General features: G+C 39.5%; 1 protein-coding gene across 1 annotated transcript in view; it reads left to right on the forward strand.

The window, feature by feature from the left end:
* The first annotated feature begins 247 nt into the window (after positions 1–247).
* Positions 248–15588, forward strand: part of ZDHHC17 (zinc finger DHHC-type palmitoyltransferase 17) — a 66442-nt gene continuing 51101 nt past the window's right edge. The window contains exon 1 of the mRNA XM_036400735.2: positions 248–323. Coding sequence (XP_036256628.1) covers positions 261–323 — 63 coding nt within the window. The 5' untranslated portion in view covers positions 248–260. The remainder of the gene's footprint in view (positions 324–15588) is intronic.

Consider the following 15588-nt stretch of genomic DNA (forward strand, 5'->3'; position numbering starts at 1 on the left):
CACGCTGTGTGTGTGTGTATATATATACACCATACACAACACACACTGTGTGTAGGTATATGTACACCACACACGACGCATATATATATATATATATATCTGTGTGTGTTGTGTGTACACCCGTAGCTAACCCGCACCCTCAGGCCGCCTCACACCGCTCCGTCCCTCCCGCCCGGGCCGCCAGAGGAAGCGGCGGCGCGCGGGGGCGCGGCGGGCACGCGCACTACCCGGCATGCAGCGGGCGCGGGGCTGGCAGGAAGATGGCGGCGCCGCTGGAGGAGTACGAGAAGGAGGCGGGCTGCGTCCCCATCCTGCACCCGGAGGTGCGAGCGGCCCGCCCGCACGGAGCGGGGCGCGGGAGCGGGGCTCGGGCCGCAGGCCGGGGCGGCGTCCCGCCGTGGGGCGGGGGGGAGCGGGGCTCGGCGGGCGGGCGGGGTGCACGGAGGGCGGGAGGTGCGGCGCCGCCGCCCCCCGCCGCCGGCCTGGGTGTGCGCGGCGGCGGCGGTGGCGGGCCTGGGTGGGCAGGACCGGGCCGGGCCAGGCCGGGCCGGGAGGCGGGTGCGGATGGCGGGGAGCGGTGCAAGGTCCGCCGCCGGCCCTCGCCGGCAGTCCCGGCCGCCCCCGAGCCGGGGGGAAGCAGCGGCGGGGGCAGAGGCGCCCCGGGTGGTGCCGCCGCACCGGCCCGAGCGGCAGCGCTCGGAGCCCGCCCCGGCCCGGCTGCCCGGGGGAAAGCGGCTCGCAGGAATTAGCGTTTCCCTTGGGTTTGATGGCACCGGTCTGCAGCTCACCCGCAGGTCGGGGCTGGCCCCATCCAGCCCAGCGCTCCCTGTGTGGCGTGGGCTTATCTAGAGAGCAAGCGGTCTGGTTTTTTCCAGTGTTGACGGTGGGAGGAATGTTTACAGGTAACATGTAGAGGTCGTTTTATGCCGTTTTCTTTTATCCTTCTTTTGTGCCGCCCACCTTTGTCAGCAGCATGTGTGTATTCTTGAGGACTAGCATGATTGTTTTGAAAGGTATTTTAAATAGTTTAGAAAAGCTTTTACATTTGGACTTGTCACCTGATACGTTAAGGACTGTAAGAATTGATTTTTCAGCCTACAGAACAGATAAGTGCATATGTCAGGCTCCAGTTTTTGCCAAACAGATGGTATCTTTTCCTTAAACAGTATCTTAAAAGACTGTTAGTTTATTTGATGACTGAAGAGGCTGTATAGGCCTCTGTACATGGTACCTTACCTGCTCTACCTCTCTAAACTATGCTCATGACTTTCGAATAGACCAGTCTGTTCTGAGAGGTAATTAGCTATCAATAAACCCCAAGTGAATGTCTCGAGTTTTTTGTTGTTGGTTGGGGTTTTTTTTTGTGGTTTTGGTTTGTTTGTTTGTTTTTTGGGGATTTATTTTAAGGGATGTGTGTAGACTGTTGCTACACGTTTTTGCAGCCTAACTGGAGTCAGATTAAATGCAGTACCCTCGGTAGTGATGTCTGATGATTTTCAGAAGTGACACAACTTTTCAGTACTGATCCAGACTGCAGGATATTGATGTTCTTTGAAAGGAAGTGTTCTTAACTTGTGGAAACTTTAAATAGGCAATCTAAGATTGGAAAGTGGAATAAAAAGCGTTTACAGCTTGTCAGAAATTCATTGTGTTATAAAGATTGAAGACTAGTGTTTGTTAACTTGGAGTACTTACTGTATAGCAAACGAAAATATCTCAATTTAAATTTGTAGTCTAGCTAGTTCATCTGGTAGAATTTTATACTGTTCCTTTGATGCATAAAGTTGAATGTCTGCCCAAAAGATGGGAACGGAAGTTAATATATATTGTGTGCTGTAATATAAACTGGAATCTTTTAATATGCAATCAACCTCACTAGTTTGGAGGGAGTTTTATTCGATATTTCCAGAAATGCTGAGTTTTTGACTAGATCTTACTCACAAGATAGTGTCTATATGGATTTCAGTGAGTGTTTCTTTATTCCCTAAAGTCTTTGTACAGATAAACTTTAAAAGAGAAGGATGTTTTTCATGTTGGTGCTGACACATCAGTGTCTGGCTGTTAAAAGAGCCTCCAGAGATGCTCTTTTAAAAACTTACGGATTGTGTGCCATAGCGGAGCTGTACTGGCACAGACCTGCCCACTGAACAATGCACTGCATCTGTGTTCAGTCGTTTCTGAAGGTCAGGGGCCCTAATACATGGTGATTTCCACTTTTTAAGAAAATAGCACCATGTCCTTATGTAAGTAATGACGTTAGAGCATATAATCAGTTTCAACATTTGTGTACATTTAAAACCGACGCTTTTTATAGGACTGTCAAAATCTTAACCATTTTTTTTTTTTTGCTTCATGCTGTTGTTTTTTTTGGTATCCAGGTATTTTTGTATGCCTTTTTTAATGAGGCTTTTGCTTCTTACAGTCTTTTTGTATTGACTAATTTGGATTACTTTCAAATTGTTTGAAGTTTTTGCAGGTTTTTGTTTGTTTGTTGGTTTTTTTTTTTGAAGGGATGTGTTTGTTTTTATCTGGGCTCTAAGGCTTTGAATTTTGCCATGAAATACTATGAATACAATATTAGTGTTGTAGGAAAGAGCTTTGAAGGAATAGTGAAAATTACTTAAATACTGTCATGCTGGGAGATCTGTTTGTTTATTTATTTGTTTGTGAAAGACTCAGTTTAAAGCGATTTGGTAATTTTGGTAAGAAGAGGTAGAAATGAATGGAAATGTGAATGCTTTAGGAAATTTATGGCGGGAGTGCTTTTGAGGGGGGTTTGTGTGGTACTGTGCTGAGTGCTTGGGCCTCCTCGCTGCCTCCCTCATGAATGCAAGCTGAACCTAAGTAATAGACTCTTCTTTCCAATGATATTTATTCTGCTTTATTACAAGTTCAGTTTAGTGTGACAGGGTAGATCCCATCTTTCTAGCTGTAAGATTGCCAGTGGGACAACAAAACTTCTGAAGATAATTTTAGTGGTGAAGTACAACAAATAATATTGATTGCAAATGGGGTACTTGTAGGAGGATCTTATAATATGTGATAAATGCTTGGAGAACTGTTGGCTAACTGATCCATCTTGGTAATAGCTGTTAGGATTATTCCTGAATTTCATTGTTCCTAAAAGTCTTGAAGGAGTTAGTCTACTAGACTCAGATTTTTTTCTTTAATGATTTGGATGCAATATCAAAATTGTCAATAATTTTGCAGACAAACAAGATGGATGGGTGCGAAGCAGGGAGGATGGAACTGTAGAAAACCATATAGAATTCATGTGAAATTATGCTAAAATATTAGCAAGGCACACCTTAGAGCAGCTATATTCAAAGTAGTGCACTGAAGGTAAGAAGCATATGCATGGGATTGTATCCCAAAAGTTATTGACTGATAGGATACAAATATGAACAAGCAGTTCAGCAGAAGTTCTCAGTATAATGCTTTGTTTAAAAATGTATAAGAACAAGGAGATGATTTTTGGCTGAACATGTGGCAATGCTAATGATGAAGTTTTGTCTTTAAAAAATATTAAATAGTGAAGAGTATGGGAAAGAATTCAAAATTATTTTAATAATGCCTTACAGAGGTAAAAGGCCTGCAAAAGCCCTGTTCACATTATCTGAAAAAGTGAGTGGTATCTTTTTTTCCCCTTTGTGAATATTTTCTTACTGAAATCCAGTGTTTTATTCAGTTTATGCTTAACAAGATCCAGTGACTGGAAAGTGAAGTTGAATGGGGTCAAATTGAAAAGCACAAGTGGTAAACGTGGAGGGTGAGTAATCATTGTAGTGAAGGAAGGAGGGCAGTAGTGGATTATCCAGCTGTTGATGCTTTCAGCTGGAGTTCAGGGATCTTTCTATAGACCAGATCTAAGTTTTTTAATTCCACAAATGGATAACTGAGTGGTGTGGCAAATATATGAATGTAGATGAGTGTAGACTGTGTTGGAGTGACTCTGATTCATATACATGAATTCTTAGGAATTCTCAGCAGGACTGGGAAGTGCATGGTCGACCAAAGGGAGCCCCATGGGTGTAGGTCTCAGATGACCTGCAGTGTGATATGGTAGCTCCATTAGAAGGGATGCAGAGCACCCTGCCATGGCAGGCTAACACTGGGCTAAGGACTCCCTCCCTGCTGGTTTGTTTCCTTCTCCCAGTGTTTAGGTTTCTGGCGACAGAATAGCAAGCTCTGCTTCCTTTTATACAGTGTAGCCCTGCTATGGGAATATTGTTCATGCTGATCATGTTTGTTGTCCTCAGATTTAATTATTTTTATAGGCCAACAGACCTAACTTTAAATTCCTTGGATCTTCTAAAGAAGAGTGAATTCCTAACTCTTCTGTGGTAGGTGATGATAGGTTTGGATGTTTTATTCTGAAATTCAAGGGGTGGGAGGGAGAAGAATCTTAGAAAATGGATTTTGCTTGTAATGCTCCTTTGTATTTGAAAAATATTTTAGATACGTGTCTAGTATGGCCCTAACTGCCAAAGATATTGCAGCTGTTGAGAGCTGCCTCTCTTCCTAAATTGTAAGAGCTGTTACTGGGAAGAAGATCTGGTTTGCTACGTCAGTGTAGTGTATTTACCGCTATCAGGTGGTGGTGGATATATTTGAGAAAGATGGAAGTTATTGTTTATTACAGATTCCTCTTGGCATTAAAAAAAATCTTGTCCAAGAACGATCTTCCTGCAAAGTTGAAAAGCAATTTTAACAGTTATAGCCTCTGTTTGACAGGAATTTTTCCAGATGGAAGCCATCATTCTTATCTTTGTTTCTCTCCTTGTGGTTCAGTTTGTAACTACCAAGGAAGTTAGAAGCATATATACTTATGTTCCTTCTTGGTGATTTGAAGAAAGCAAGTAAACCTATTGTAAGTTTTGCTCTAATTTTTTCTGTTCAAAATTTCAGTGAAAGGCCTGACTTTACCATCCAGCTCTATTCTCTGTGGAGTTCTGTAGATATTGTTGAGGTTGTCCTGGAGTGCAGATTGTTCTTAATTGTCCCGTACAGATCCAGAACCTACTGTGTTGTTTAGTCAGGATCACTCCAGAGACTAGTCTTGCATTTGTGAGCTCATTTAAAGATCAGGTATCACTTACTATACTGCTTAGAAAGGACAGCAGATCTGTGAAGTCTCAGACAAATTAGCATGCTTCATACTGAAGGTTTAGTCTTGCTTGGTGTATCTTGGGTAGCTCCAGAGGCTGAGTATGGAGAGGACTGCAGATCTAATCCAACCTTATATCACAGGCTGAAGGTTTTTTAAATAATTCTTTTTATTGCCAGAGTGCTAATTATAAAGTAAAAAAGAAAATAAAATCCTATGTTAATAGGTCATATTGCATAAATGGGAAAGTTGCCCTCAAATTTAATTAGTCTGTTTAAGACTTAAACATGTTTCTAGCCTGAATTTAATTTATTTCTGTTCATTACATCTTGCAAGATACCTATCCAAATATAGGTCTGTCTGTATCTATTTAATATGCTGATGATTATCAGATCCCTACACTACTGTTATGGTCTGCAGTCCTCCTGACCCTTTGAGTCTCTCGTGTTCATTTGTTCTTTCAGTGTTTTGATGGCTTTGCTGTCAGTGCAGTGGCTGTTGCAGGAACTTGGAAGCAGTGCACTGTTCTGGCTCTGGCAGCAAACACCCTCTGGATGACCCATCCCTGGAAGTTTTCAAGGCTAGGCTGGAAGGGGTCTGAGCTCTTGTGGCAGGTGTCTTTGCTCATGGCAGAGGGGTTGAGCTCGATGGGCTTCAAGGTTCCTTCCAACCAAGGCCATCCTGTGATTCCTGCTCATCGTTCCCCACAGATATATTTGCACTGGTCTTGTTGGGAACTGTGTCTCACTGGAAACTTGTACTCAGATAATGACCAACCCTTTGAGGTAGTTTCTAGGATAGGTCCTTATTTTAGATAGGACTTGGCTTTTGTTGATATTTAAAAAACCCTAATTTTGTCCTGTCCCAACATTCCCTAAGTTGTATCAGAAAGAGAGTAATACTTGTTCCCCCTTTTCTCTCTCCACACACTCCCCACCCTCCCCTCCCAGTAAGAATTATCTCTAACTGTTGTTTACTTCTGGGTTGCAGTGATGAAATAGGGTGGGTCAAGGTACAGCCTCTGAAGGATGCTTAGTATTTTCACATGGACACTTCTCTGGGGGTTCAAAAATTGGAGCTTGAAATAACCAGAATGAGGTTTTCTTGGAGCATATTCCTTAACAAGGAGAGTAGGTATAATGGTCACAAAGCAAATCATAAGAATAAAGCTTGCTCACCTGTAGCTTTTATACATGCAAGATAGACCACATTAACTTTCATTGTATTCTAATTTCTTAATCAAAATATCAGACACTACTAACCCAAACATTTTGGACATTAACAGTGTTCGACCATTGCTACTAATTTATCAAAATCAAGTGACAAGTTTAGTTTCCTGTGAAGCCATGGTACTAGTCTTTGTAGTCTGCTATATTAGTATTTGCCCTTTTGTCAGTTTTATATCAAAACCTAGAAAAGCCAGCAAGAACTTAAAATGTTAGCTGTTTATAACCCATGTCATTTTGTATCCAGACTGCAGGAGTTTCTTCTGGCATAATGAATAGCAATATTCACATCTTTTGGACTATATGGTTGACCCAAACAACCTGTAATTAACAGAAGTTTAATAATTACTGTCTATAGAAAGCATTTTATTGGGGCAATTTAAATTTTCTTTTTGTTCTGCACTTACCAAACATTTTCAAATTTTGTGGGTTTGTGTTTTTATTGGCAGTTCTATTATTCTTACTTTGTAATCTTGGCAACTTTTGTTAATTTCTTTTATTGCTAGGATGGTGCTTGCCCTTCTAGGGATAGGGAGGTATTGTATCCTTTTGCTGGCATTTTGTGTTTTCATATTTTTCTAATTTGTCATCATCATTGCCAATGCTTCACTTACAATTCTTACAAGATTTTTTTGCAGTTGTTTTGTTACAGTGGCCTTTTTAAATAGTGCAGTTTTTCACCACTCTCGTCTTTTTCTCAATGGTAAAATTGTGGCTTCTTGGGCATTGGGTAAAACACTTAAACTAGTTTTCAACCGTTTAAAATTTTTGTTCTGTGTATCTTCTGATTTGGGCAGTAATTGATTTTAAAGTTAAAAATTTGGTTTGAGACAGGCCCTCTTAATGCATAAGAGAGAAATGTCTGGTTTGATCCAAATTTGTGTTGATTCAGTTTGCTTTTACTCATTAAGCACAGGCCTTATTTCTCTCAGATTTCACAGAAGATTAGTCTTTCAACAGTGCTTGTTTCACTGTGTTTGCCTGTTTGATTAGGGAAGTAATAAGACTTTATGAATGTGGAAGAAAATTTACAGAATTAAGGAGGAAAATGTTTGTTTGCTGTTTGCTTGAAAACTGAACAATGTTGCCACTGGTACTGACATGTTTAGGTAGGAGCAGCCTCAGTAAGTGATATTTCAGCATGCACACTGTCCTCTGTGGCTTTTCAAAGACAGTATGAGATAAAGATTTGACTTTTGTGGTATCCTTGTAGTTGAGATAAACACTGGGGTATATTACAAATGAGACTGTGAAGCAAAGTAGAAAGCTTTTTGTGAAGTCAGAGGGAGTCTGGCTGAATTGAAGCTTTGGGCCTGTCACATCCAGTATGTAGTGTATCATTAGACTACAATTGTGCAATTTGGAGATCTAGTAATTTCTTCCTACACTTGCAGGATGCCTTGAGGTATGTAGAAGTGTTTCCTTGATTCTCTCTATGAGGGAGGAGGTTCCAAAAGTGGAGGGTAGTGGGAATGCCATGGTCAGAGCTTGGAAAGCTGCTCAAGATCAGGAGAAGATGACTCAAGAAGGAGGGAGGACATCAGAGCATACTCTGAGAACACTTGCATTGCTGGCTCTGAAGGATGTGATTTTTATGATTGAGTTGAAGCTGGTCTCAAGCCATGGTGGAGCACTGACACAGCTCCTCCCCCTTCTTGGGGTGAGCTCTTGCAATTGTGTGGCCAGTAGGTGACTTGGGGTGGCACTTGCTTGGTGGGTCTGTGGCCTGGTCTGACACCTTTGCTGTGCTGTTGTGAGAATGGGTAAGAGGAAGTGGAGAAGGTGCAGCCAGGACCAGGAGTGTGATCACCTGCCTGATTGCAGATTACTTTTAGCTTGGCTTAAGCTGTTTGTGATTTAGGTGCTTCCAGGTGCACTCATATGCCAGTGATGCTTCTCTGGTCCCAGGATGAGTCAGTTCAGAGAAGTAAATCAGTGGAAAATGCATCCATAAAAAAACTGCTGTGAATAACTTTCTGCTAGTTCACTAAGCCTACTCATGGAAGGGTCAAGTGCACTAAAGCACTGACAAAAGGTAGATGGTGAGCTGTCAGTCCTGGTTTGGAAAGTGAGGAGTTGGAGAGAACAGGACCCCTCTGCAGTGTTAGACCATGGATTCACTGAGCTGTCTCATTTGCTGCAGAAGATTGTCTGTTAGCATGACTTGAAACACCTTTCATGCAGTTCCTAGTTGTGGTGGGTTAACCAGCCTCTATTTATTATAAGTGGGAATAGGAGTTTGCTCCACTGGCTGTTGATGAGAGGTTCCATGGACTGCTAGAAAGTTGAGATGGGAATGGTGAATTGAAATTTTTTGTAAGGGTTGAGCACAACTTGTACTAACTTTTTTCTCTGTATCTGCCACGGAGAAAAGGGCATCTGTAGCTAGGCTGAGTGCTAATTCTGTTGTGTGCACTTGCTGGTGATCTAATTCTTGATGGGAAAAAACATTTACCTTTGAAAAAGACTTTTAAGAATATCCTTTTCTGTGAATTTGAAAAGGAGGACTTTTTTCTCCAAGTAACTGAGTATCAGTGTTGGGCTAGACACATCTTGGATGCATTTTTGAAGTTTAGCACTTTAAAAGAGTGAAATATGTAAATGGTTTTACACTAATTTCATGACTGACTCTTAAAGCTTGGTCTTTCAGAGATTTTTTTGTTTAGGTCAATGGCTCTGTAAGCTTCTGTGAGACCTAGACCTGTGTAAATCACTTGGAAAAAGCATAGTTTCATTTTTGCCAAAGTCCTGAGATTTTTGGCTAAGAACATAATGCCACACTCCTCGAAAAGAAAGCCAGAAAGATAAATGTACATGTTAATGTAAGTTGCTGACTAAACAAAAACTTTATAGTGAGCTTTACACCATAGCATTTTAAGTTTTTAAGCTCTTTAACCATTACAAATGCTGATAAATGTAACTCTTTTAAATAGTGCTTGCTTTGTGTGCAAATACAAAGCCTCTTGAAAAGCTTACTTGTGAAGCTATGGCTTCCTAAAGTATAACACTGTTCAATTTAGGAGCATCTTCAAGGAAAATATTAGAAAACAGTTGACTGGTTATGGGTGCTTGGTTTGAAGAAACAAAACTTATCATTATAGCTGTGCTTTAAATCACATGAGCTCTGACCTCTGCATAGAGTGGTTGGATTAAGGGCTCTAGTTGAGCATCTCTAACTCGTTATGTAAAAAATTAGATCTGTGTTGGAGAGTATGCAGGATTATGGTCTCTGTGTGATGCCTGACTTGCATGTGGGTGGAAATCTGTAGCAGCAAAAGGACTGCTTTATGGTGTTTGAGGTGAGGCTTTTCTCAATCTATTTCTCCACTTTTTAAAGAAACATTGTCTTCTTAAGCTGTATATTGATTAAAAAAAAGTTTGAGTATTAGGCAAAGATTTATTAACATTGTTTATATATTCTATAATTAGCTTCTCTAGAGATTTTCATAAATGCATCTTTTCTTTTAGTCAAGAAACTGGCAATTAGACCAAAATTACAGGAAGTAAGCTAACAGACTTCACAAAATGCAGTAAAATGTACACAGTAATGGAAAAAAGTAACAGAAATACCATTGAATGGAAGGTTATTTTATCATGTCATACTCATTTTGTGTAATTCAGTGCTCTAATAGGGGCAGGGAGAATCCTAATGTTAATGGTTAAGGATCAAAGTAAGGCAAGTCTGATGGTATATATTTGCAAGCCAAACACTGAACTATTTTTTAAAATGCATAATTTGATCAGTTAATAAAACAAGTGTATGGCATTTTTTTCCTATGGAGAAAGTAGTCTGGTTTAGGTGGAAATTTTCTAGCACGGATTAGCTAAACTGAAGGTGTGTATGAATCATCCTGGTCCAGACAATCTAACAGCTCATAGCTGCTGAACATTCTCGTTCCTCAAAGTTATGAACCAACATAGCCCTAGAGAAATCTTAACTTTCTGAGCTAGGTGTTGTGTGAATATGAGAAGGATCAGACTGTTCTCACTGCATGACAGTCAACAGTTAGATGAACTGTTGCAGCAGTAAACGTTGGGAGAAACTGGTTTTGAGAGAAGAAAAAGCTGCTCTTCTTAAGCCCGTGGTTGTGGTTCATTGTGATTTCTATAATTCTAACAAATTTTAGCCTCTGTTTCTGGAACTTCGTGAGTTGCAGAGTTAGCTAAAGGGGTGGGGAAGGAAGAGGATCTTTAGAAGAGGATCTTTCATTAAGAATACTAAAATACCATCAGTGTCTCTTTTTTGTTATTTGTGTTTGATCAATTTGCTTGTTTATTTTGGGAGCATTTTTCTATTAATGTTAGTTCATGAGTGACTAGTCTTTGTGTATATAAATGAATGTGGGTGTTTATAATATGCAAATAACTATATATAAATTTGTCTGTATAGATTCTTGCACCTTTTTAAAAGCAGGAGGAAAACTGGGAGAGAAAACTATAAACCACTAGACTGTAGTAAATGAAGTACAGGGAAATTGAACACACAGATATGGGGGAAGGTACTAACCTCCAGTAGTCCCTGCTAAATGTAACACACATACATCAGGGTTATTATTTAGCTTCCCTGAAACACTTGCAGTCACTTCCAATTTGATTATGATTCTCTGACTACAGCCAGATATGAAAATAGTGTAGTCATCAATTAAAGAAGAAATTTATTTTGTTTCTAGTAAGAAACAGATGCAATAGTATGCAATATTTTATGGAAGGTAATACTTCTATTTCTAAGTTAATATTTTGAAACCTGTTAGTATTTTCTCTTTTAGTCTCAATGATCTTGGTCCCCATTCAGAATTTGAGTGTCTGATTTTGATCATGGTATCTCTTCCTTGCAGCAACATTGCATAACGTTAAAGGAAAAGCAGTGCTAGCCATCTGTTAGTGCTCCCAGAGCCATGTGTGGCAGCTGTAAGCAGCAGTTCTTTCCTCCCTTCCTTATGTCCAAGCAGGCATATTGACCTATTCATATCCGCCTGCTATGTATAATTGTGAATTATGAAATTGCTATCTCAGAATAATTCAGCCTTGGTCATCTTATTCTTTCATGCATAACTTCTTTTTTTTTTTTTTTTTTTTTTGTAAATACTACTCTCAAAATCCTCCTTAAGCTTGTTTCATTTAGGCTTTTTTATTGGAAACTATTAAGAACTTTGAATATTGAGGGGAAATTAGTGTAACTTTACTTATGAATTTGGTTAGGAGGAGGACTGATTAGGAATGCTGAAACTAGCAGAGCTTCCGAGAATAAACACTTTCCCCCCTCCTCTCCCTTGTGCTTCATACTTTTGCCTTTGGAGTTATATTTCATATTTTGCATTATCTTCTCTTTCCCCATCTTACTGGTCCTGTTTCCTAGAGGAGGTTTTCTTTTTTTCTGTTGTTTCTTTTTTTACCAAATCATGTCTTTTTTTGTCGTTGTTTTTAAAGCATTATTCTCTTTTGAGGTTTTTTTTTTTACGTTGTGTTACTTGTGCATCTGTGCAAGCAGTCTGCACATTTTGTGACTAATGAATAATGACAAAATTGTCACAGATGCACATGAGTGATTAGGGCCTTGTCAAAGGATAGTCACTGATGTGGGAAGCTCATCTAGAAATGATCCTTGGTAGGAATGGAAGAACCAAATATCATTCTTGCAGATGAGTGAAATTTGTCTTTCTTGCAATCTTCCACACCAGACAACTCTAGCAATTTCTAAGCAGAATAATTTTTTCAACCTGTCAGCCCAACTTTTTTGGTTATTTAAAAACTGAAGTAAGTTGTCCATGATTACTTAGTCAAATTAACAATTAGCAGGTGCAGAAGTATTCATGCTGCCTTCTGTTGGCTTGCTTTCCCTCTGTCAGTGGCTCTGTGTTTTCACAGGACAGATTCAGCTCTCTGTCCTACTAAAAGGTTGAGGTTTTTTTCTGTTTCGTGTTCCTGCCCCTTCCCTGTCATGAGAGGAGTGGGCGTGGTGTGACCACAGCTCCAAGTACCAAAGTTGGCTTGAGTTAGGCAGCAGGAGCATGGAACCAAGAGCAAAGAGTGAGCAGAGGAATGACCTTTCTCTTTTAGCAAAGGTAACAATTTTGACTGAGTCCTGCTTGAAAATGGCTCCTTGAAACAGAATGGAACAACCAGAAATCTAGTGTTTGCAATTTGCCTATTTTAAATCATTGACATCAGGTCTCTGCTCTACTACCTTCTTACAGGTTTTCATGACTCAGCTGGGGAAGAACCATTGTCACAAAAGATCAAAATAGCAAAAGACAAGTGCACTTGGCTTTCAATTAGCTTTCTGTCTTTCAACTGGCTCTTGAGGTTTTTTTAACAGTGGATCATCATTGAAAAATTAAATTTTCCTGGAATAAATATTTTCATCAAAAAAGGGAAAATATTTTAACACTTAGGAAATGTTGTTGAAGCCATTTGTGAATGCAGTTTATACTCTAGGCTCAAAATGTTATGTTGCTACTTTATTATCAATCTGTCATATCATATGTTTAAAATAGTCTTAGTAGTTTCAAGAATTTAAAGTGTATTCCTAAAATTTGTGTGAGGGTGTATGAATTTAGGGGAGATTCATTCTTTTAAGTGGGAACTTACAAGTCTACACTCATAATTTTTCAGTTTTTTATGCTTATTTCTGTTCCTCTAATAGTGGGAGGCAGGCAATCTAGATCATGGTAGAATTTAAAAGTTGAGCGCTCTCTTCTGTCCAGCAAGTTGGAGGAAGCAATCTCTATTTTGTGTGTTACTATTATTTGTTAACTCTGAAAAGAGATACTGTGTAATGTCTTAGGTGTGATTTCTTTCTAGTTCAGCTGCTGATGCAAAATGCACGCTGGGCAAACTCCCCCCAGTGTAGCACCACTGCAGCTGGTCCTGCTGGTGCTGAGCAGGCTGTGTGATGCCTGGGCACAGGGAGCTTTGTTCAGGCAGCCTGCCATCCAGTTAGAGAGGTGCCTGGCTGTGTTATGGCAGTGTCTGCTGAAAACATTGCCTGTGGTAGCAATGCATATGAAAAGAGATTATGTTTAATATGTCAGGTTTTTTGAATGGCAGTCTTTTAAATTGCTGTGCTAAACGTTGTGAAATGGGGAATGTGGCCCCTTGAGCAGATAGCTGGTTTGCATTCACTCGCTGCAGGTCTTCTAAAGGTCTCCTACTTCAGGCTGTCAGTTGTTTTCCTATTTTTGGTAACTTGCCCAGTTAGTGGCGTAAGCCTATGTTGCATTCTCTTAGTCTTTAGTTATTTCTTTCTAAAACATTCTTTCTAGAATAATTAGGAAAATCTGCTTTTCTGCATTTATATTCTGGTGTCCTAGCACTGCACAGAAATTTCAGAGCCCTCAAACAATTGTTTTCAGTTCCTAGCTGCTACCTTGCTTCCTTCATTTTTGCCTTGTCAGCCCAGCATAGTGTGTAACAGCATTATTTGCATTGCCTTGGTCCAAATGACCCATCACCAGGTGAATCAAGGATTACTGTAATTCATAAAATCCAGGTTTTCTTTTCTCCTGATTCCTGATAGCTTTTTGACTCAGGAACCCAGAGGTTACTGTGCAGGTTACAGTCATCAACTAGGCACTCATAATTCAGGTAAGAGTTAACCCCCCAGAATGGCACTTGAAGTAGCCAGCATGCTACTGTGAGCCAGCATGCAACTGTCAAGTTGCATAGATAATAATGAGTAATAAATTTCAAGTCTAAGATTGGGAATCTGTGTCCAGGCTGCAGAGAATTGACTATATTGGCTGAGTGTTCAGATTTTATGTGCTTTGCTGTAATTTACTGTTAAAGATTTACTTCCAAAGTGGTCAGTGTTTGCATATTCTTCTCTAAAATGATCCTTTTCCCCACAGTTTATGCTGTAATATAGAAAACTCCAAGGTATGATTTTGGAGGAAGTGATGTTCATAAAACTTTGGGGATTAAGGAATTGTTTTAACTATTCCTAAATGTAAGATATGAACTCAGCTCTCTCCATGAATTATCTTATCTCCGGCTTATCTAGTAGCTGGGGAAAAAAAAGGTTTGGTTAAGCTGTTGCCTTTTTCAGATACAAAGCAAAGCTATGTTTCTGAATTGTAAGAGGATTGGTTGCAACGTAAGATTTGGATGACAGCAGATGCCCTGTTACATTTTTAGGTTGTCTCTCCTGTAGAGATGGCAACAAAGCAACCTTCCTGCTGAGCTGGCAATGCTTATTTGGTTCATCTAGGTAATTTTTCACACTAGGAAAGAAAAATTAAATGCTGCAGAATAATATTGTGGTCAAACAAAAAGATATAATCTGCTGATCACTTAGGTACTGTGTGAAATGGAAAAATTTGGTTTTTTGAAGAAAAGTCATATCTAAGAATAAGTCTTATTTTAAAAATGAAGACTTACTGCACTAGTCATCAGTGTTAACTGTGCTCTGGTTTTAAAGTTCTAAATGCTTCAAATTCTTGAAAGATTTTTTTAGTGTATAAATATTCATAATTTTTCTAACTATAAATTACTATATTAAGGCAACAAAATATACTCAATACATTAGAAATTCTTACTTGGATTTGTTTTCCTTCTGTCTGGAATAGGCATAGTGTATGTAATGAATACAAACATGCTCAACTGAAGTGACTCAGTTTTTACATAAATATTGAGAGTTTTCATATTTGCAACTAGACTAATTTCTTGATAGTTTACTCTGAAGTTATAACTGATATCCAAAGTTTTTAGACTTCTGCCTAAGTGGTACTTCAGCATATTGAAATCTAGAAATAATTAAAATGTGGGTTTCAGACTTAATTTTTTTCTAGCCTCATTAAAAGAATAATGTATGTAATAATTTTAGAGTAGAAATAGATATTTTAAAATAGCAGCCAAGATGAGTAATATCTGTGGGTTAGAGGGCAGTTTACTTAAAATCCCATCCATTCAAAGGAGAGCTGGGTAATGCCCCAGGAAGCAAGAAAGCACTTTGGTTCACTAGCCACAACTGGGCACAGTATGAAGTTGTTTCTCATTGTGCCCAACATCTCCTTTTGCAGAAATTACTGCCCAGCTGAGAGAATACGAGAAGTAGGAAGGCCTGTTCCTACTGGCAATTGGAATTCTCCCTCCCTGTAAGACATCTCTTAGTCAGTTGAGCTAACAGGGCAACATGCATCTTTAGGGAGAGGTAGTAGTGGAGATTCATGACTATGAATCCTTGTTAAGGTTAGATGCACTACATAATCATTGTCTTGACTCTATTGTCTTTATTTTTTAAAAAACATTTTAAATCTG

This window comes from Molothrus ater, chromosome 5, assembly GCF_012460135.2.
Source record: "Molothrus ater isolate BHLD 08-10-18 breed brown headed cowbird chromosome 5, BPBGC_Mater_1.1, whole genome shotgun sequence".
NCBI classification, from domain to species: Eukaryota; Metazoa; Chordata; class Aves; order Passeriformes; family Icteridae; genus Molothrus; species Molothrus ater.